At 37.4% G+C, this 21,585-nt stretch overlaps 1 protein-coding gene across 6 annotated transcripts in view; it reads left to right on the forward strand.

Annotated features, from left to right (window-relative positions):
- Positions 1-2,697: 2,697 nt before the first annotated feature.
- LOC136246619 (uncharacterized) overlaps positions 2,698-21,585 on the forward strand; it is an 82,404-nt gene continuing 63,516 nt past the window's right edge. For all 6 annotated transcript variants that reach the window (XR_010696681.1, XR_010696684.1, XR_010696682.1 and 3 more), the window contains exons 1-5: positions 2,698-2,916; positions 4,401-5,302; positions 7,480-7,581; positions 16,994-17,056; positions 17,109-17,378. Coding sequence is in view for 1 of the 6 variants with exons in the window: in XM_066038143.1 (XP_065894215.1) it covers positions 7,497-7,581; positions 16,994-17,056; positions 17,109-17,378 (418 nt within the window). In the remaining 5 variants the exon portion in view is untranslated. The remainder of the gene's footprint in view (positions 2,917-4,400; positions 5,303-7,479; positions 7,582-16,993; positions 17,057-17,108; positions 17,379-21,585) is intronic.

The raw sequence follows: 21,585 nt of genomic DNA on the forward strand, positions 1-21,585 counted from the left end.
AAGTTCATGATTTATTCTACTAGCCTCAGTTTAGAAGTTGCAGTCATTGGACTTGTTACACATTTATTGATATAAACTTTGAAACAATGCAGAACAATATGTCTGTTCATTAGTAAAACCATAATTGACACCATCACTATAATTACACAAAGTGCATGGCCATAACTCACGTTAATAAAGTCACGAAGTAGCTAGCTATGCCTTGGATATGTTTGAGACCTAGCCACTATAATAGTAGGTATTCCAGTATCCGAGACTTTTAAATAAAAAAAAAATCATATATTCCCCAATAGAACCCTGGCACAAAATAACAGCACATGTTTAACTCGGGATTGCTCTGCGATCTGAGCTCCAATGGGCATGAAAATTACTTTGGGGTTTATCCACACGTTGATCATCATGGAAATCGTATGTATATAGCTTTGATTATCGTGCTTGTTACATCTAATAATTTTTTATATTATTATAATAAATAAGTATTGTGTCATTTTTTAATCTTTTTAGTCCTTGTAATGTATGCAGAATACTTTAAAACTTAAAAACCTGCGGACGGATGGAAGATATTCACTGATGCTTACTTCATGGTGTATAGTTACTTTGCTTGGGTTAGCAATTTTTGGCTACACGACAGTTTTCTGATGATTGTGTCACCAACTTAAAAGTATAAACCACTTCAAAGTCAGCATAACAATGCCATAATTGTAACTACAACTCCACCTTAGGTATTGTTGCATCATTGTGATGCATCCACTTTAGTTGTTTACCTTTATAAGTTGTTAATTTAATCTTTTCCTTATTTACTATATATTTCTCAGATTAGCAATCAATATTCTTATACAAAGTCCATTTATCCAAAATTTTAAAATTGGGCTCCAATACCTAATAATAGGGCTGTTATTAATCATGTTATGTATGTACATTAGACACACGTGGTCTCTGAAAAGAAGTGGTCTTCGTATAGAGGTAATCTTTTAGAGGTGTGCAAGCTTCTAGTTAGCTACTCTAGCTTATCGTATAGCACCAAAGTTTCTTTCCGAGGTGGGAATTTTGCAGATTGGCTGCTATCTGTGAAACCCTCTCTCTCCCCTTGACATGTCGCAGGACTCAACAATTATACAGGGCACTCCATCGACAATTATCCATCACTATTCCATCTTACTATTTGACCCCAGACTGTGAAACAAGATAGTACCATCCACAACATTTCATCCAGACTACAATTTTTAGTGGTAACCCCCAAAACTGCAAAATCAGCGAAATAACGATAGTATTAAAAGCTGGCCCAGGTCTATGTAAGAGATCAAGGTCTCAGGTGATTTAAAATTAGATACTGGACAGTCAACTCAGCCGGTTTCCCAGGGGGTGAAAAACCCCAAAAGGAACAAACACATGTAGACTATACATTCTATTAAACTAATAATTACAATAATTAAGTAAGTAAATTCGTCTGTCTCTTGATTCATTCATGGTAAATTGTTCCAATCTTGAGAGAGAACCATCATTAGTAATAAGATGATACATACAATACATTGTCAGTCCTCGGTCTTGACTCTTGTGTGACCACAATCAGATCAAGTAAAATAAGATCTTGTGGGCTCGGCAAGGAGTGTGTAGATGCAAATTAAAAAAGACTAACAACAACAGCAACAACAATAATTACAAGACAAAAATTAAAGTAAGTGTTTGGTTGACCAATCACTACAATTCTTGGCCAAGAAAATCTTTTGCGAACATGTCATACAATGACAAGCAGCATTGTCGAGGATCTTTCGGATGGAAGATATGGTTGTTACACAAAGTTGTACAAAGTCAATAAAGGTCTTGATGTTCTGAATGGAAGAAGGTAGGTAGTGACCTAGCACACTAATTTCAATGGTTTCATAATAGTTTGGGATCTGTAAGTGATCAAATTCTACAAGCAGTTGATGATACTCAACCTTGTTTTGTTTTCTAGACCTAGCAGATTGAATGTTGTGTTCTGAGTGTAGAGGGCAGGTTAGTTCAAGTAAAGCAACAGAGGGTTTGCCTGAGTTATATACAACGATATCTGGCCTGTAAGGTGTGGTAAGTAAGGTAGATGGAATAGTGGCTTGAGGTGCTTCACTAGCTCAATTACAAGACAAAATTAAGTTAAGTGCTTGGTTGACCAATCACTACAATTCCTGGCTAAGAAAATCTTTTGTGAACATGACATAATTATATTGATGAGCAGCATTGTCGAGGATCTGTTGGATGGAAGATTTGGTGGTTACAGAAAGTTGTACAAAGTCAAATAAAGTTCTTGATATTCTGAATGGAAGATCTGTAAGTGATCAAATTCTGCAGGCAGTTGATGATATTCAGCCTTATTTTACTTTCTAGACCTAGCAGATTGAATGTTGTGTTCTGGGTCTACAGGGCAGGTTAGTTCACGTAAAGCAACAGAGGATTTGCCTGAGTTATATACAACGATATCTGGCCTGTAAGGTGTGGTAAGTAAGGTAGATGGAATAGTGGCTTGAGGTGCTTCACTAGCTCGCAAACCTGAAGGCCAGCAAAAACATGGATAGCTAGATGGATTGTCACTAAATATTTCTTAATTGTTCTAGAAAACGTTGTAAAAGAATATTGATTTGAACCCGCTTTTTAATATTGGACACTATAAACGCCTATAAAAAGTTATTTTCTAATTTTGCGCATGTACAAAAGCCACTTGCGGACTTTCCCTATTTTGTGCGCAATTTTTGTGGTGGTTCGTGCAAGTGTTTGGTTTAATAAGTGACGAGATTTATCTTCTCTTCGTGGCTGGCAGATAGCTAGACTCTAGCAGGAAGAAATCGTTTGACTTTTGAAGTGGTTTCGACTCTTGCTATATCGTTCGAGAAGCCATATCATTGAGGGGCGTTGCTCAAAGACTAATTCCTTGTACTGTACACGGTACGTTATTTATGTGCTGTATGGTTTACAGATTTGTGTAAATTAAGGTAACTTCGTGAATTTCGGGCTGTAGCTAGCTAACTCATAAACCGTGAAAAGGAATAGATATGCACCTCGATATGTACAGACTTGTAAACAAACAAAATAACAAAATTAATAGCTACCAAACTTAACTACAAGCTCTGCACTAATCAAAGTCACGGAGATGGCACAAATTTCCACCACCAACGGGCTTTCTTTGATGTTAAGGTGTTTAATCCAACTGCTTCGTCATACCGTGCTACACCAGTGGCTTCATTGTATCGGAGATTTGAAAAGGAGAAACGTAGGAAATATGAGCAGAGGATTAGGGAGGTTGAGATGGGTTCATTTACCCCATTAGTCTTTTCAACGTTTGGTGGAATCAGTGGATGTACCAGCATCTTTTACAAACGTCTAGCCTACTTACTGTCCCTGAAGAGAGAAGTTCCCTACAGCAACGTGATGTCTTGGCTACGTTGTCGCATCAGCTTCTCGTTGCTCCGCTCAGCGATTGCGTGCCTTAGGGGGGCGCGCTCCCACAGTGGTTGTCCCATCAGCCATAGGGCACTTGACCTTGTACTATCAGAGGGTCGGGTGCCTTCCCCCTAATTATTTAAATTGCTCCCTTTAATCTCAGTCCAATTTTTTGTCTAGCACTTCAACATCTGGTGCTAGGGGTGGTGGCAAGGGGTGCTGGTTACCCCGGGAAAAAAATAAATAAATAAAAAAATAAATAAAAAAAATAAATAAAAATTTCTAGCTACTGCTGAGATGCTTCTAACCGTTGTGATGCTCTATAATAACAAGCTAACAAATTTTTGTAGTTCTGCACTAGTTATGCATTCACCAAGTCATGGGGGCAGTTTGTGGTGTCTCGATTGATTGATTGAATCAATCAATTAATCAATCAATCGAGATACCACAAACTGCTGCTGAGACACTTCAAATTGTTGTGATGCTTCTAGCTACTAACAAACTATCAAGTTCTTAGCTTCTTCAATAACTGTAGTACCCATCCTGTATTTCAAATTTAGCACTCTACACCACAAATGGATCAAAAGTAAATCCAGAAAGTGCGCTCTGAAGCACAGCAGAACTAACTACAAGTGATTTTCATTCCATTTTCTTAAACAGTAAGACACTCCAACCAGCACTTCAAAGTATTAATGCCTCAGACTCAGTGTTAGAATGATGTAATAAAAACCTTCTTGGTTTTCATTGCGTCATTCTGACATCTCCTCAGACATTTACACTTCAAAGATGCTAGTTTGGAGCATCTTACTTTGACTAATTATTCACGATAGTAATTGAAGACAAAAATTATAATCTGTTAATACTAATGATTGCAATAAATTTGAATTGTTAGTGTGGAAGAACAATGTATTGTGATGAATATAATTATAATCAAAGATACAAATCACTAGTATATATATATCTGAATTTGTAACTGTTTGTACTGATAGCTAACTGTTGGTGGAAGGTACCAGGATTATACCAACCAAGTGAACAGTGAGGTGTGTTAGTTAGAAGACCACTTGTGTGACTACTTTGGTGAACTAGTCAATTCACTGAACCTGACTAGCCAGTGACATTAACAAGTGATTAGAACTACTACCAAACCCCTGTAACAACTTGCTGGTCTCTTACACACTTTAGATCTGTGACTGTGTGCAATATACATTGTAGTGGTCATAAGATTTTAATCTTTAGAGCTAGCTACTTTATTGGCAGAATTTCTCTTCCTATAGCGTAACCTGTGTTTCTTTGATAAAATTCTCCATTATTGCTGTTTTTTTTTTGTTACTGAGTGCTTCTGGTAACCATTATCAACCAAGAACTATCACTACCAGCAAGTTACCAAGTGTAAGCGTGATTGCAGTAGTGACATTTTGCAGTGGATATTGACAGTTGGAGTTTACTTGAGTACCTTTATTCAGATCAGATTGAAGAATCCAAGTAGGTTTTACATCTCTACCTGATAACTCAACCTAATTCACACATAACAGTTTGGAGCAGAGAAAGTTTACAATTGTTACCTTAACCAGTAGATATTTTAGTTGGTAGTGTTTTGTGCATACACTACCAGCTAGAACTACATACTTGCTATATTATATTCTAATAAATCAGTGCAGTGCAGTGATCAAGGACAACTGATTATACAAGTGTCTAGTTTATTATTTTGGACTAATTTTAGTTGACTGAGGAAGATAATCTTCTTGAAAAACTGATTTGTTTCAGCAGACTGTTTTAGATAAAGGTAGTTGTAGGGTCACACTACACTAGTTGGTTAGTCATCGAACAACACTGATACCCTGATACCCCTTTAGTAGCAGTTACTGGAGTGTTACTTGTGAGGAATTTCCTGGTAAGATCATACACATAATGTGCTATGTGATAGTGTTATATGTACTGTATGTAAATGTGTTGTTTGTATGTGATTAGATTTCAGCTTTATTGAGTCACATAATTATGTGAAATACATATAATATACTTTCATTATGTTAACTGTCACAAACAACACAAAAAAGTCCCTGTTTCTGTGTTGTAATCTAATACTGGCCACAGAATGTATGGGTACTTCCCAAAAATATTCCCTTTATTCAAATCATAACCACCTTGTGAACATAAGGTAAACATGTGATAAACATGTGAACAAAACATGCAGAAAACATGTGATCATTGTGTAGGAGTGGATAACCTAGAAAGTTGTTCTTCATATACAATTCCAAGTACTTTTGTTATGGTATTGAGCTATATATCATAGACTCTGTTTATTAGATACATGCGTTAAGACACTTACAAATTCAAAAGAATTATTTTTTATGCTTGTTATAAGTGCATGTGCCATAGTTATAAGTGACAGCAATGAGTTCCTGTTAAGAGAGCATTATGCATGCCTACCATTTTCCAAGCAATTTTCAATTGGCTACCAGTATTCAGTTCATAGTTTGAGATCTAGATACAGCAACTTAAAGGAGTTGGGTGCAGCTATCATTATTCCAGGATCTAGTATTTGGTAGACATGTGCTGCAGAGCCACTGAACATATGTGATACTTCTGCTTTTGTTCTGCATAAATAGCACAAGCTTTCCACAACATTTTGACCATGTGATGCTTAACAAGCAGGTATCTAGCACAAGTATAACACGTGCACTTAAAATGCAATGTACATGTGTGCTTAATAACCGGAGTTTTCAGTATTTTGATACCAATACAAACTAGCATTTGTCAAGCTTGCTAATGGATTACTGAACCATACAGTAAACAATCACTGTAAGACTATTGTTGAAAATGAAGCATACAACGTAGTAATTCTTCCATGTTTTTAAATGGTGAAAATACATGGGCAATGCTAGTTCAGCAATCAGTTTTGTTGAAAAACTGAATAATCGCTACAAATCAAATTTTCCATTTTTTTCCCTTAAAAGTATGTACAGCAGTTGGTACCAAAGTATTGGGAATTCCAGTATCAAGTTCAATATTTTATTAAGCACACCCCAATACAAGCAAATGTTTTTATAAGATAAGAAAATATTAGTATAGCAAGGTATAGTAGTGTAGCCACAACACAACTATTTATCCTTAGTGTGATCATAAGTGATGTGTAATATAATGTTCTGTATGGGATGTATTGTACCAGCTATGTACATGGATTATTACTAGTATGTAATAGAGTTGTAACACTGACATGGGGGCTCTATGGCCCTCGGGCTGTCAGGCATGCGTATTAGTTAAACTCCTGTTGCAGCCGGCTGGTATGTAACATTTCCTAACCGTATCAGACTAATAGCCCGTGCTGTGTCATCAATCACCCAAGCCAATACGAGTGCAACCACTGTATAAATTATGTATACATGCCTGAAAGATTCAATTATGGGTCAGCAGCTTGATGTATGTTCTGGCTATGTTTGGCTATGATGAATGGACAAATCATATCACAGAGAATTTCACTTATGCAAGTTTAATGTGTTGTTAAATCGTTTTTGGCATATTATATACAGAATTTACTATAGGCCTGGATAGGTAAACTTGCTTGTATAGTGGTTATTTTGCATACAGTGGTAATTTCATGTTATCAGTAATGTAATTGTTGTCCATATTTGAAAACATGAAAAAACACTTGCTAAAGCACTAGTTCTCACCTTAGCCCAATTATAATCAACTTGTAGGATAGCAAGAATAACAAAATTCTTTAAATCTGAGTGGTTTTCATGGTCAATTCCAAAATGTGTATACTAATCACATAGGCATTAATTGATCCCCACAATCGATTTTGGCCTCAATGTGTATGTTATTGCTGTCCAGTTGTAGCCCAGACTACATTCAGAAGTAGCCCAGACTAGTCATCAACTGGGCTACATGGTAAATGTAACCCAGGCGGCTCCTTTAATGATCTGAAGTGTGAAAGTATTACATGTTTGAGTTATAACTTTGAAATTGTGTAAAATTTAATAATCATAATTATGAACCTGTGTTAAGGCTATGTACTCTCACTTTTTAGACTATGCACGTAATGTTTATCTCATTGTTGTACAATCACAGGATACTCTAGTGTCCACATGGGTGATGAGGAAGACACCATTGTGATGGATTACCATCCTTACACAAGTACTGGTACAGGTCATCCATCAACTCATTTAACTAGTAAGGCTCTGAGAATTATGTCTGAATAATACTTTTCAGCATATTATATGTACTAGTAATAGCATGGGTAGCAGTGAAATTTGGGATAAATATCACGAGTGTTGTATTGGAAATGGGGATAAATTTCACGAGGCGAAGCCGAGTAAAATTTACCATTTCCAATACAACAAGAGTGGTATTTATCCCAAATTTCACTGCTACCCATGCTATTCCCAGTTAATACCATACTCGCTGCATATGCTGCATTAGCTTTGCTATGTACGCAATTTGTCACTATGTACTAAACACGCGTCGACACTAATTGGCGCTACATTGTTAACATAAATTCTAGCCAATGAAATTGCAATTACAACTTTTCACTGCTGTCAGTGAAATACGGGATAAATTTCACTGCTACTATTGAGACTTTTGTACGGGCAGTGAAACAGGTATGGTATTATACCATAAATACAACCAGTCCCATTTAATTCCTGAGTTGCAATTGCTGGGGGTATATATAGATTTCAAAAGAAATAAATAGCAGGTTTTAAATAATGCCAGGTCTCAAGAGTGCAGTTGTAATTTCTAAAATTGTAGTGCAGTGCAGTTTTATAAACAATGAAGTGAAGAACATTTAAACTTAAATGTACTGAGAAAAATATCAAGGAGAGTATAAAACTAAGGTGTAAAGTTAGTTATGAATGCTGGTCATGTACAGTATATCTAATCCAAAACAGCCAAGCTGTAAAAAAAAGAGTGTGGCCCTCAAAAAGGCTATAGTGAAAAAAGATGTGAAATCAAAGGTGGCGGCCAAGAAATGGCTGTGATGGTAGGTTAATAGCAAAAATTTTAATTACAACAACTCAGGTGAATTTGCATTGCCTCCTTCACTAGGATTTGGCACCAAATTCACCTGAATTGTCGTAATTAAATTTTTTGCTATTAACCTACCATCACAGCCATTTCTTGGCCGCCACCTTGGATTTCACATCTTTTTTCATTATAGCCTTTTTGAGGGCCGCACTCTTTTTTTACAGATTGGCTGTTTTGGATTAGATTTCACTTCCTTTTGTATTTGTATATCCCAAAGTTGGCCTATGGCCAGCTTTCTATGGCCAGCTTTAGGGCTTCCTTATAACTTGTTTTTTTCTTTTCTGCAGGAATTGTGGAACAAAGGAAGAAATGTTGTGTACAGTTCTTTTGTCTGATTAAAAATATTTATATATTTAACAACGAAAGATAATCATACTGTAGGTAATAAGGTGATTTCTTATACATAACTGAACTGTAGCTGAAACTCCCATTGTTTGTAGCTGGACTCTTTTCAGAGTGACTTGTTTCTAGCTGAACTCTCTACATGGTGATTTGTTTCCAACACATATTTCTACATGGTGATTTGTTTTTAGTTGATCCCTATAAGATAACTTGTATCTAGCTGATATCTCTACAGGGTGACTTGTTTGTAGCTGAACTCTCTACAGGATAGTTTTTGAACTCTCTGCAAGGTAATTTCTTCTAGCTGACCTCTCTACGGTGTAACTTCTTGTAGTTGATCTCTCTACTGGGTGACTCGTGTCTAGTTGTACACTCTACAAGGTGATTTGTTTGTAGCTGAATACTCTACAGGGTGATTTTTTGTAGCCAAGCTCTCTGCAGGGTGATTTGTTTGTATCTGAACTCTCTACAAGGTGATATTTTCTAGCTGAGCTATCTCTTATTTCTAGCTGATCTCTCTACAGAGTAACTTGTTAGTCTAGCTGAAGTCTTTACAAGGTGGATTTTGGCTGTTAAACTCTCTGAATGAAGACTTGTTTGTAGCAGAACTTCTACAGAGTAAATATTTTTGTAGCTGAACTCTCTTCAGTGTGACTTGTAATGTTCTGAATCACTACAGCAATATATTTGTAGCTGAACTCTCTATAGGGTGACTTGCTCCTTGCTGAACTGTCTATAAGATTAACCTTTTGCAGCTGAATTCCCTACAGAATAACTTGTAATGTAATAGAATTTTATAATGGAGTGAATTAATTAGCTGAATGCTCTATTAGGGTGACTGTTCTATTAGAGTATCTCGATCTCGCATTTGCCACACGGAGTTGGCTTTGGAATCATAACTCAGTGGTTTGTAATCCGATTCTTCTGTACTACTGCAAGGGGGAATTTCTATGAAGATTATTCCAGCTATACACAGATTTTCAGCTCATTGCTCTAAGTGGCTTGTCTAGTAAGCGTAAAAACTAATACTTTTTTATTCATAAAAATCAATCGCGTAATTGTGACACAGGTCGGGTTTTGTGTCATATCTCCATGGTCTTTATCTGGATTCCTTTTAACCACCAAAAGGCACTCCTACGATGGTTACTCCAACTACATTGCAATTGTCAACTCATTCCATGAAGCGGTTTACCCTGTAGGCGTGACAATAAATCGGTCTTGTTTTAAATGAATAATCGGTCATACCTCTCGAACCATCCATTGGATTTGCACCAAATCTGATTCTAGGATTCGCCTTTGGACTCCCATTCTGTGTACTAAATTTCAAGACGATAGGAGCACGCGTTTTATAGCAATTGTTGCGAGTATGCGAAAACACAAAGAAGGAAAAAATCGAAACTTTGGTAGCTTGTATCTCGGAAATGGCTAGAGCGATTTCCTTCACGTTTGGCATGTAGACTTTCCAGGCTGGCGGGCAAATCTGTAGCCAATTTGGTTCCAATCGGATTAAGGATCACCGAGATACAAAAGTGTTAAAATGACGTTTTCTTTCTTCCTGTCAATATACACACGGTGTGGTGCGCCGGCTTCTTGGACGCACGATACACTATCGTGTGTCTTGACCTACGGTGTGGCGTGCCGGCTTCTTGGGCCATACGACACACTATCGTGCGTCTTGATTAATGCCAGTCTTGTATAGTTTGCTAGTCTTGTTCAATAGATAAATTAAACTCCTGGGGCATAACTTGACACAATGCAGTATTTCAATGAAATAGAATTATTTTGGGATTTTGAAGCAGCCAAAAGTTAATATCACAGTGCAGCAGTTACCTACTAATCTAAAGAACAGTGAGTGGAAAATAATTCTTTTGTTACAGGTCTTGCAAACTAAAAATTAGATTTCTACCTAATAGCACAGAATTTTAACTGTTGAAAATTTTGTGACTATAAAAGGTTAAAAAGATGGGTAAGAAAAGTTGGGAATAACTTTTGAGAATAATCAAAAGATTTTTTTGGGAATAGCGAAAGCATAACATGAATTGAGTAAACCTCCTTAAAAATTTGAAATGCTTCAAAGAAATTCAGAATAGAATAACACGGAAAAAGTGACCATGATTATGCACTAGCTTTGGTGTGTAGCTACCATAGAACAAATTATTTTTGAGGATGAGAATTTCGAGGATTTTGCGGATGATTTGTAAACCACGAAACAAAATATTTGTTCTGCTGCAGAGCCGTAATGTTTGTTGTGTAGGTGTTGGCTTTATGGAATAGCTTCCAATAAAAGGTCAAGACTCTTTTTCCATCACCTAAGGTAGTACTGTTCAAATGCAATGTCGATTGTCTCGTATAATTGTTTTGATAATTAGCTAAAGGGTGGGACATCCATTTCATCTTACCAAATGAAACTGGATGATTCCACGTCCATTAATTAAAGATTTAATAAAATTAGCCAGTTTTAAAATCACTTTCTGATCACTGCATTAGCTATATGTGACCGGATTTTACATACCAGCAAACAAAATGTCATAGCTGTTGACTTCTTTTGTTTGCATCAAAATGTAACCAGATACTGTAGCTACACTCTTGAAAAATTTCAGGAAATGGTATGCTATAAGTTGTAAAGTTTAAAAATGGGTCTAAGTTTGTGTGTGAAAAATGTAGCTACCTTTCCGCAAATCCCACGGTCACATATGCTATGGACTCCGTTAATGATGTTACTGCTTATAGGGGGGTTCATATGTAGGCATAACTAATTGAAACTACTATAGACGTAAAAATAATAATAAAATAATAGTAATTTCAGTTAGCAACTTGTAAATGTGGTGCCCTCGGATCACCGACAAGTACAGTAGCTAGTCTAGCTACTAACATTAATCACACATCTCGAGAAAGTATTTGGTATGTGTTATGTATGTTGATCAAACAATTTTTAAATTTTGCTGTGGCCCATAACCTCAAAATTTTTTCCATGAAATAAATTTGAGAATCCGCGAAATTTTATATCCTCAAAAATAATTTGCCCTATGGTAATTGTCTCATATACAATCTACAGAGTTTGTTTACTGAAAGGAATGTTGTTGTCAGAGTTGGGGTCATTACTCTAAAAATGTAACTCATTAGCTCTCTCAGGAGCATAGGCTGCCATGGTCGGATGTTCCGTATGTTTCAGTCTTATTTATCCGATAGATATATCAGAGTTGTTACCTCATCTGACTCATCTGATCTCTGCCGTACTTCTGCAGGCGTCCTGCAAGGTGCAATTTGGTCACCATTATTATTTAATTTATATGTTCGCCTGCTCCCAAGTGTCATAAAACACAGTCTGGTAGTGGGATATGCAGACGACCATACCCTTTTAATGACTATCCCTGCAAAGAATGATCGTGTTGTTGCAGCTAACCATCTAAATGCTGATCTAACCGCTCTATATGAATATGGCAAACCATGGAACATTATATTTGCTCCAGCAAAGACTTCTTCATTAATTATCTCCCTGAAGTCAGGAATGTCAGAACACCCCCCTTTATTTCTAAATGACATACAAATTCCGGAAACGACTTCTGTCAAGGTCCTAGGATTTACATTCGATTCTTCGTTTACTTGGCAGAAGCATATAGACAATGTTTTAAAACGTGGAAGACAACGTCTGGGACAGTTATATCGTTGTCGCTCATTATTTGACCACCAAGATATTTCTTTACTTTACAAATCCTGGATTCGCCCTATGTTGGAGTATGGTTGTATTTGCAGCTCTGTCTCACTTAAATCGTTTGGACAGCTTTCAGTCTCGCATTGAACATATGTGTGATTTCTTATTTCCCTCTTTGACTGACCGACGCAATGCCTCCATCTTGGGCTTTACCTGTCGCCTTTTAGATGGTGAGGGACGAGGCAATTTACAAAGTTTTTGTCTAACATTTAAGAAATCACCAACCCGACTATCTAACAGATTACATTCTTTTGACCCAGCTAGCCATCTCCGTTTCATGAACATATGTAATTTTCGAACTCTGGATCGTTTCCGCCATAGTTGGCAGGCCACAGTTGTGCCTTTGTGGGACTTAGTTCCGGCTGATCTTTTATTGCAGGGCGATTGTGTGGGATGGAGGACAGTTTTGAAAGATATTCAGAGAACTATTATGATGTACTTGTATATTGTCACTGTGTGCTTGAATTAATAACAAGGTTTCTTAAATGTAAAAAAAAAAAAAAAGCTACATAATACTTCTATGCAAAGTAACATGTTGCAGCTGCATATTACTCATAAAAAAAAGGAACAGGTGACATAATTATTGAACATTACTCTACAAATATAAGTGACACAAGTAAGATATGCATTTCTCTGGTGTAGTTTAGCCTTAAAACATAATTATGTTCAGTGCTGTTAGGGCCTAAATGCAACCAATCGCATACTAAATACAATGCACATTAATGTGTTTCAATTTCTGGATGTAACATCCATTATAATATAGCTATTACTCATTATTTTGTCGTGCAATACATTATTACTCTTAAGTAATAGCATTCCATAACTCATTACTACTAACTGTATTTAGGCTATAGTCTAAATAAGTTATTGCTAAAATCTAGTTCTTTGCCATTCCCCAGGTCTCTAAAATAGCGAAGATACCTGTATTGGGCAATTATCCAGTTAGACTAAGGCTTGTGTGGCAGCCCTCATGAATATTGTGGCTTTCCTCAGATCTCTAAAATAGCAAAGATACCTGGATTTGTGAAATAAAATATACATATCATATCGTACTGTATAGTAGGGACCACAAAGGAGTAGGCGTGGCCTATGAAGTAACATCACCCAAAAACCAGCCTCAATTTTCCCAGACGAGGATGAAGCACTATTGATTAAGTCAGATGGAGCAGAATTGCCTTCAAAAAGTTGGTACAGAATTTTAAAAAAAATTATTTAATGGAATTTTCTACTGACTCGACTGATGCTTTCAGACAAGTGTAACTCAGTAACGGCTAAGGCTACGGGCTTGATTTTTTCACTGTTTGACTTGCTTCAGCCCAAGAGGTGCCTTTTGGCATACCGCAGTACATACAATGTGTTCTTCATGAACTTACCAGTGTCCACCTTTTTGTCCCATTCATTTTTGCTGATAGCGTAAAGTGATTTGGTGGTAGAACGTGATGGCTTCCCTTCGTAATGGAAATTGTCTGTAGTTTTCATAGTAGCTAATTTGATTGCAGAGGTGCTTTTCAAACAGTTCTTGATTTGTGCTGCTATGTAACGAGTTGAACGTAGCTGACAATGAAGCGTAATGGATACTTCACTTTTCAGATGATAATTGTGACCAGATTAGTGAAAAGGTACCTTTTCCACACATTTTACATGCCAGCAAACAAAATGATGTAACACCTGACTCCTTATACTGATTAACTTGCTCTTGGTATCAAAATGTAGCCATATACTTTAGCTGCACACATGGACAATTTCAGACAATTATACGCAACAATATAAAAGTTATGAAACTTCAAAGTTCAAAAATGGGTCAAATTTTGTGTGTAAAAAAGGTACCTTTTCGTAAATCCGGTCACAATTGATATAGCTGGGGCACGCGACACCATTTCTTTCAGTATATGCGTGGATTGCAGATGTGCTTTTCGAACAGCTCTTGATTCGTATTGCTGTGTAACAGGTTGAACACAGCTGACAACGAAGCATAATGGATACTTCACTTTTCAGATGATAATTGATATAGCTGGGATGCTGCAGCATCTTTTAAGATGCGGCATGCATGTCATAATAATTATTTACAAAAAATAGTTAACAAACAAGTATGCAAAGGATTAGAATTTTCAACTAGAGTAGGGACCATAGTACATCAATAAAAAGTACTGAAACAAGTTGGAGTAGTCCATGATATTAAATCACAGTAAAACAATAAGAAGATTTATATATATCCCTACTGTGCATTTCCGTTATGGTATCTTGAGCACAGTATCACACAGTACGATAGTACTGTATATTAGGGATCATGAAGAATTGGGTTTTCCTAGCCAAAGAATTCACCAAAAAACCAGCTTTACAAATCCATCCTGGCACCTTGGCAGTATTGGTTAGGTATAACCAAGCCCAAAAGTGCCTTCGGTATGATCCTAAAGGCTTGCAATAAATAGTTACAAAATAATAAAAATATATATTCAATAGAATTTTCTACTGACTTACTGCCTGCCTGCCTGCCTGCCTGCCTGCCTGCCTGCCTGCCTGCCTGCCTGCCTGCCTGCCTGCCTGCCTGCCTGCCTGCCTGCCTGCCTGCCTGCCTGCCTGCCTGCCTGCCTGCCTGCCTGCCTGCCTGCCTGCCTGCCTGCCTGCCTGCCTGCCTGCCTGCCTGCCTGCCTGCCTGCCTGCCTGCCTGCCTGCCTGCCTGCCTGCCTGCCTGCCTGCCTGCCTGCCTGCCTGCCTGCCTGCCTGCCTGCCTGCCTGCCTGCCTGCCTGCCTGCCTGCCTGCCTGCCTGCCTGCCTGCCTGCCTGCCTGCCTGCCTGCCTGGCTGCCTGGCTGCCTGGCTGCCTGCCTGCCTGCCTTACAGTACGTTTGCCTGCCTGCCTTACAGTACGTTTGCCTGCCTGCCTTACAGTACGTTTGCCTGCCTGCCTGCCTGCCATTCATGGCTTCCCTACAGTACCTTTGTAAAGGGGGATCGTCCGTATTTTCCATGGTGAACAGACTGATTGCAGAGACGATTCTAACGCTGTTCTTTGCTTGTAACGCTGTGTAACAGGTTGAACATAGCTGAAAGCGAAGAGTAGTGGCTGCTGTACTTTTGAGGCAATAATTGATAGTTAGGGGCTCGCGAATTGTCATATTTTTGAGGTTACTGAATTGTTGCAGAGGCACTTCTTCTACTGTTTTTCGTCTGTAGCGCTGTGAATTGGGCCGAACACAGCTAAAAGTGAAGCATAATGGACTCTGCACTTTTGAAACAGTTTTGATAGCTGGTGCTCATGCTCAGATGAAAACATTAATTAAGGTGCCATCCTTTCTTTTGATGCGGTATGCGTGGCTTCACCGGTCATAATAATGTTACAAAAAAAGGAAGCAAACAAGTTAAAGGAAAAATTTGAAATTTAAGTTCGATTAGGGATCATAGAAAAAAAGTAAGGAAACAAGGGAGATCGCCTACACCTGCAGATACACTAGTGAACATTTAATCTCTAATCCACTCTCTCTCCTTTAACTTGTGGATAGTGATGTACCGATACCACTTTTTCACTACCGATCCGATACCGATACATTTGAGGCCAGAAATGGTCGATACCGATCCGATACCAATACTTTGCCCCAAAGGCATTTCTCACAAGAAACAGCTAGTGGTTTAGCTTTCTAAACTCACTTGCTAATCCCATCAACTGCACTTTGCTGGTTTTGTGGCTATCAATTATGCAAAGATAATAGTTTATGGCTTCAATGAATCTTATTTCGTGGCTTACTTCAGTTTCCACTGTGCTAATATTGCTAGTAGCTGGATTCTTTTACGGAATTCATGACTTATATCAGCTTTTGCTCAACTCCGTTCAATGCACTATGTACGCCACCATCTTGATATGTAAGTAATTAAATGACGTCATTTAAAGTATCAGTTGGTATCGGGCATTTATAGCTTTACCGATACAAGTCCGATACTGCCAAAATAGGGCCGATACTGATACTGTGCATCACTACTTGTGGATATAACACTTCGTATTGTTTTACTGTGAGTTAATATCATGGATTACTCCTGACTTGTTTCAGTACTTTTTTCGATGTGCTATGGTCCCTACTCTAGTTAAAAATTCAATTTTTTTGTGTACTTGTATCTATTAAAACTGTCTATAAATTTTACCTTACCACTAAACATGCACCATGGCAGTACCGGCAATGCCCTCTTCTTTGATTGGGCAATTAACTTTTAAGGGAGTTCTGCCTTTTGCCATTCATGTGTGAAATAAAACGTTACCAAAACTATTCCACTAATTATTTGAACCACTAATATCATACCCAATAAAGACCCCAAATTTCACATAATAATAGCTTAATTTATCAGCTCCCTTTAATCTATCACTGTATTTGTGATCATTTTTAAAGTGGGCCTCTTTCTTCAAGTGATAGTCATGTTGCATGCATCTTGTTTGAAAAACAGTGTGATAATTATTCAGCATGTGAAATATAATTTAGATTGTAATGTGAATGATTATTGTTTTATTATTCTATTACAGCTGCCAGCAATCCAGACTGTTTGTATGGACCACAAGTGATTGATGTGATTATGAGAAAACCTGGTATGATAACAGTTATAATTGACCTATTATATAGTATTATTATCTTTAACAGAGTTTTCATTTCTGACCAGATCCTACAACTTGTTGTATCAGAGTTTAATACCTAACTGTAAACTGACCATTAAAACTCTAAAACAGCATTTAGAAATTCCTAGTGATGTGGAGAGTTTTATTGTCAATGGAGAAAGCTCAAGAATCAGATGTCAGAGGATTATCAATCTTTTACTAGTTCAGTTAGGCACTACAAGAGAATACAAACGATTCTGTTACTTGTTTAACATGATATCTGTAATGACTGATCTTCCTGATAAACTGTGGACAGGTATGATGATATAGGTTATTGCACATGTCGAATCAAGTGTCAAGACTATTTTTTTTAAAAGGAGAAATGCTACCTCTCAGTTATTATTGTGTCAATTTAGTAGTCTCTAAATAATTGTATACGTAAGTCAGGGGCGGATCAAAAATTTTCAGAGGGGCTTTCTGGTTCTCTGGAATTGCTACTCCAGCCTAGCTGCAAGTTGAAGACCAAAAAAAAAGGTCACAAACACTGTCAAGGTAATTTCAGAGGAAAAGGTATGACATTTTGCCAATAGAAAAGCCATAATATAATTAAGTATGTATAACTCTCTAATTTTTATTGCCCAGACGAATCGTAGGGGGCATGCACTATTTCAGACCGCAGAAACCGCCCTAAAATTGCCCCTGTATGCACGTTAGACTATGTCTTGTGCTACTCTGGTTTCTGGGTCAGTGGTACTGTAGCTTTCTGATCTAATCAGTGCTCAAGTAATAATTGATAGGCTTCCTAGTTGAATACAATTATCTTTATAATCAATTATCTGTAACAACATCAAGAAATATGGCAGTGTGTCATGCAGCTAAGGAAAGCCGTCTAGGTATGCTACAGATGAGTGTGTGTTTTACAGCAACCAAGAAAACATAATTTTCATGCATTTGTACTTCATAATGGCTAAACAGAAAAAGCCAATAGTTTTAAAGATCCCTCAGGGTGGGACATCTTTCATACAAGATTTAAACTAAGCTATCATTGAGATACTCTCCTTAAATTTTTTCTAATTTTCTTTATACTTTTTTTCATCTTCCATCGTTTCACACCACTTACTAAATTGCCATAATTATAGCTCTTGCAAGCCGTATTAGATTCTCTTCAAATTTGGGGATATACAGAGCATAATGACAGTGCATGTATCTTCAAATTTGGGTACAGATTAGTAACAGTGGCACTAATCACAAGAGATTTTCAAAAAATTACGAGTGTGTGTGTTTGTTATTCCTGCAGGGTAAACTACTATAGAAACAAGTTAAAAATTAGTATGCCGATAGGCTAGCCATCATAGTGCAGATTTGAAAATATTTAGAGTATTAGATAAGGAGACTAAAAGCAAAAGCCAAACATATGTGACAAGTGAGATTGAGATACTCTAATAGAACAGTTATGGAGAGGTAAAAAAGGATATAAAAACGAATGCTTGGCAGTCGAACAAATAAGCTCCACACCTACACGGCTTAACTATTTACCACTCTGCCAGTATTGTCAGTTGCTCAACTTACTGAATTTCTACCTTGTAAATAGAGATTCTAATTTAATACAATGTAATTACACAGATCCATCCATGGAAACTGTAGAATATTAACTTATGTGCATTGTATTAGAATTGCTCAAGAAAATGTATGTTCTATTATAGTACTACAAAAAATAGTCAATAAAATAGGTTATAAACATATTATGTACGTAATAAACATAAGATCGATATACTCTAATTGAACAGTGTAAATTGTGGTCATGCCTACTGAATGTACTGGTAAACCATATATGCAAACTAATTGAATTTTTTACTTGTCAGGTAACTATAAAGGTATCTACCTTCAGTAATGTAATGGAAATCAATGAGTTATAATGTGAACATCAACCATGCATGCATGTACAGCATATAGAGTACATTAAAAATCCCTTATAGAACAGTCATATATGTGACTGGATCTGCGAAGATGGTTCTTATCACCCAAGACAGGAAGTTTGATTTTTTTTTACCCAAACACAAAGCTTAATGAATGTACTATCAAATTTCACTGTCACAGTCGACCAGAGTAAAATGGTCTGCTTTTGCTGGCTGCCTTTTTACAGCACAGTGGCAATCCATATGAGTAGTCTGGAGTCTTGATGGAGCCCTGGCCAACCAGAAGATGACTATGTGTGGCTGTACAGCTCCGTGGTGTTCGACAATGACCTGTGCCGTAAATTTCCTTTCAGTTTAGCCAGTTCTGAGCCCTGAATGGCCGATAATGTGGCCTAATTCATCCCAACACGTTCCTTTTCAATTTTTGAACACCATCTTGCCCACCTTCCAGGCCCCCGTCTCCCAACATTTTGGAACTTGCCTGATACAGACAACCTCAGTTTAAAAACTATCCAAAATGGCAGAAAAATTGGCTGTTGGCTACTTCATCAGTGGATGATCTGGAAGGTAAGAAATTGTTGTGAAACGTGTGAAAATTTGGTATGCATAGCTACCACCACTGGCCAGCTACAACACTCTGAATATTTAAACCGACGTTTCTTGATACTTTTAAAGGGGCAATAAGACCAGTTTTCCCAGAGACAGTCACATCTAATCCAAAACAGCCAAGCTGTAAAAAAACAGTGTGGCCCTCAAAAAGGCTATGGTGAAAAAAGATGTGAAATCCAAGGTGGCGGCCAAGAAATGGCTGTGATGGTAGGTTAATGGTAAAAATATTAATAACGACAATTCAGGTGAATTTTTGTGCCGCTTGGTCTTGGCAAAAAAATCACCTAAATTGCTGTTATTAAAATTTTTACCATTAACCTACCATCACAGCCATTTCTTGGCCTCCCCTTGGATTTCACATCTTTTTTCACCATAGCCTTTTTGAGGGCCGCACTGTTTTTTTACAGCTTGGCTGTTTTGGATTAGATTTCATTTCTTTTTGTATTTGTATACCACCGGCCGGCTTCGGGACCTGTCTTTTTTTATTCTTAACCACAGGAAGAAGAAAACATGAAGCAGATGTACTTTAAATATTTCTGATTTTATCAGTAAATGTACAAATTATATATATATAATACATATATTTATTACAGAACTCTCCATGGTGGTTTCTTTGTAACTGAACACTCTACAAGGTGACTTCTTCTTGATGCCCTCTCTACAGGGTGAATTGTTAGTAGCTGAATAATCTACAAGGTAACTTCTTCTAGCTGATCTCTCTACAGGGTGATTTGTTTGTAGCTGAACTATCTACAAGGTAACTTCTTCTAGCTGATCTCTCTACAGGGTGGTTTGTTTGTAGCTGAATTCTGTGCAGGTGATTTGTTTGCAGCTGAGCTCTTTACAGAATGGTTTCTTTGTAGCTGAACTCTCTACAAGGTAACTTCTCCTAACTAATCTTTCTACAGGGCAATTTGTTTGTGGCTGAATTATCTACAGGGTGATTTCTTTGAAGCTGAACTCTCTACAAGGTAACTTCTTCTAGCTGATCTTTCTACACGGAGATTTGTTTGTAGCTGAACTCTCTACAGGTGATTTGTTTGCAGCTGAACTCTTTACATGATGGTTCTTTGTAGCTGAACTCTCTACAAGGTGACTTCTTCTAGCTGATCTTTCTACAGGGAGATTTGTTTGTAGATGAACTCTCAACATGATGGTTTCTTTGTAACTGAACTCTCTACAAGGTGACTTCTTCTAGCTGATCTTTCTACAGGGTGATTTGTTTTTAGCTGAATTCTCTACAAGGAAACTTCTTCTAGCTGATCTCTCTACAGGGAGATTTGTTTGTAGCTGAACTCTCTACATTATGATTTCTTTGTAACTGAACTCTCTACAAGGTGACTCCTTCTAGCTGATCTTTCTACAGGGAGATTTGTTTGTAGATGAACTCTCAACATGATGGTTTCTTTGTAACTGAACTCTCTACAAGGTGACTTCTTCTAGCTGATCTTTCTACAGGGTGATTTGTTTGTAGCTGAATTCTCTACAAAGAAACTTCTTCTAGCTGATCTCTCTACAGGGAGATTTGTTTGTAGCTGAACTCTCTACATTATGATTTCTTTGTAACTGAACTCTCTACAAGGTGACTCCTTCTAGCTGGTCTTTCTACAGTGTGATTTGTTTGTAGCTGAACTCTCTACATTATGATTTCTTTGTAACTGAACTCTCTACAAGGTGACTCCTTCTAGCTGATCTCTCTACAGGGAGATTTGTTTGTAGCTGAACTTTCTACAGGTGATTTGTTTGCGGCTGAACTCTCTACATGATGGTTCTTTGTAGCTGAACTCTCTACAAGGTGACTTCTTCTAGCTGATCTTTCTACAGGGAGATTTGTTTGCAGTTGAACTCTCAACATGATGGTTTCTTTGTAACTGAACTCTCTACAAGGTGACTTCTTCTAGCTGATCTTTCTACAGGGTGATTTGTTTGTAGCTGAATTCTCTACAAGGAAACTTCTTCTAGCTTATCTCTCTACAGGGAGATTTGTTTGTAGCTGAA

This window comes from Dysidea avara, chromosome 2 (genome assembly GCF_963678975.1).
Source record: "Dysidea avara chromosome 2, odDysAvar1.4, whole genome shotgun sequence".
NCBI classification, from domain to species: domain Eukaryota; kingdom Metazoa; phylum Porifera; class Demospongiae; order Dictyoceratida; family Dysideidae; genus Dysidea; species Dysidea avara.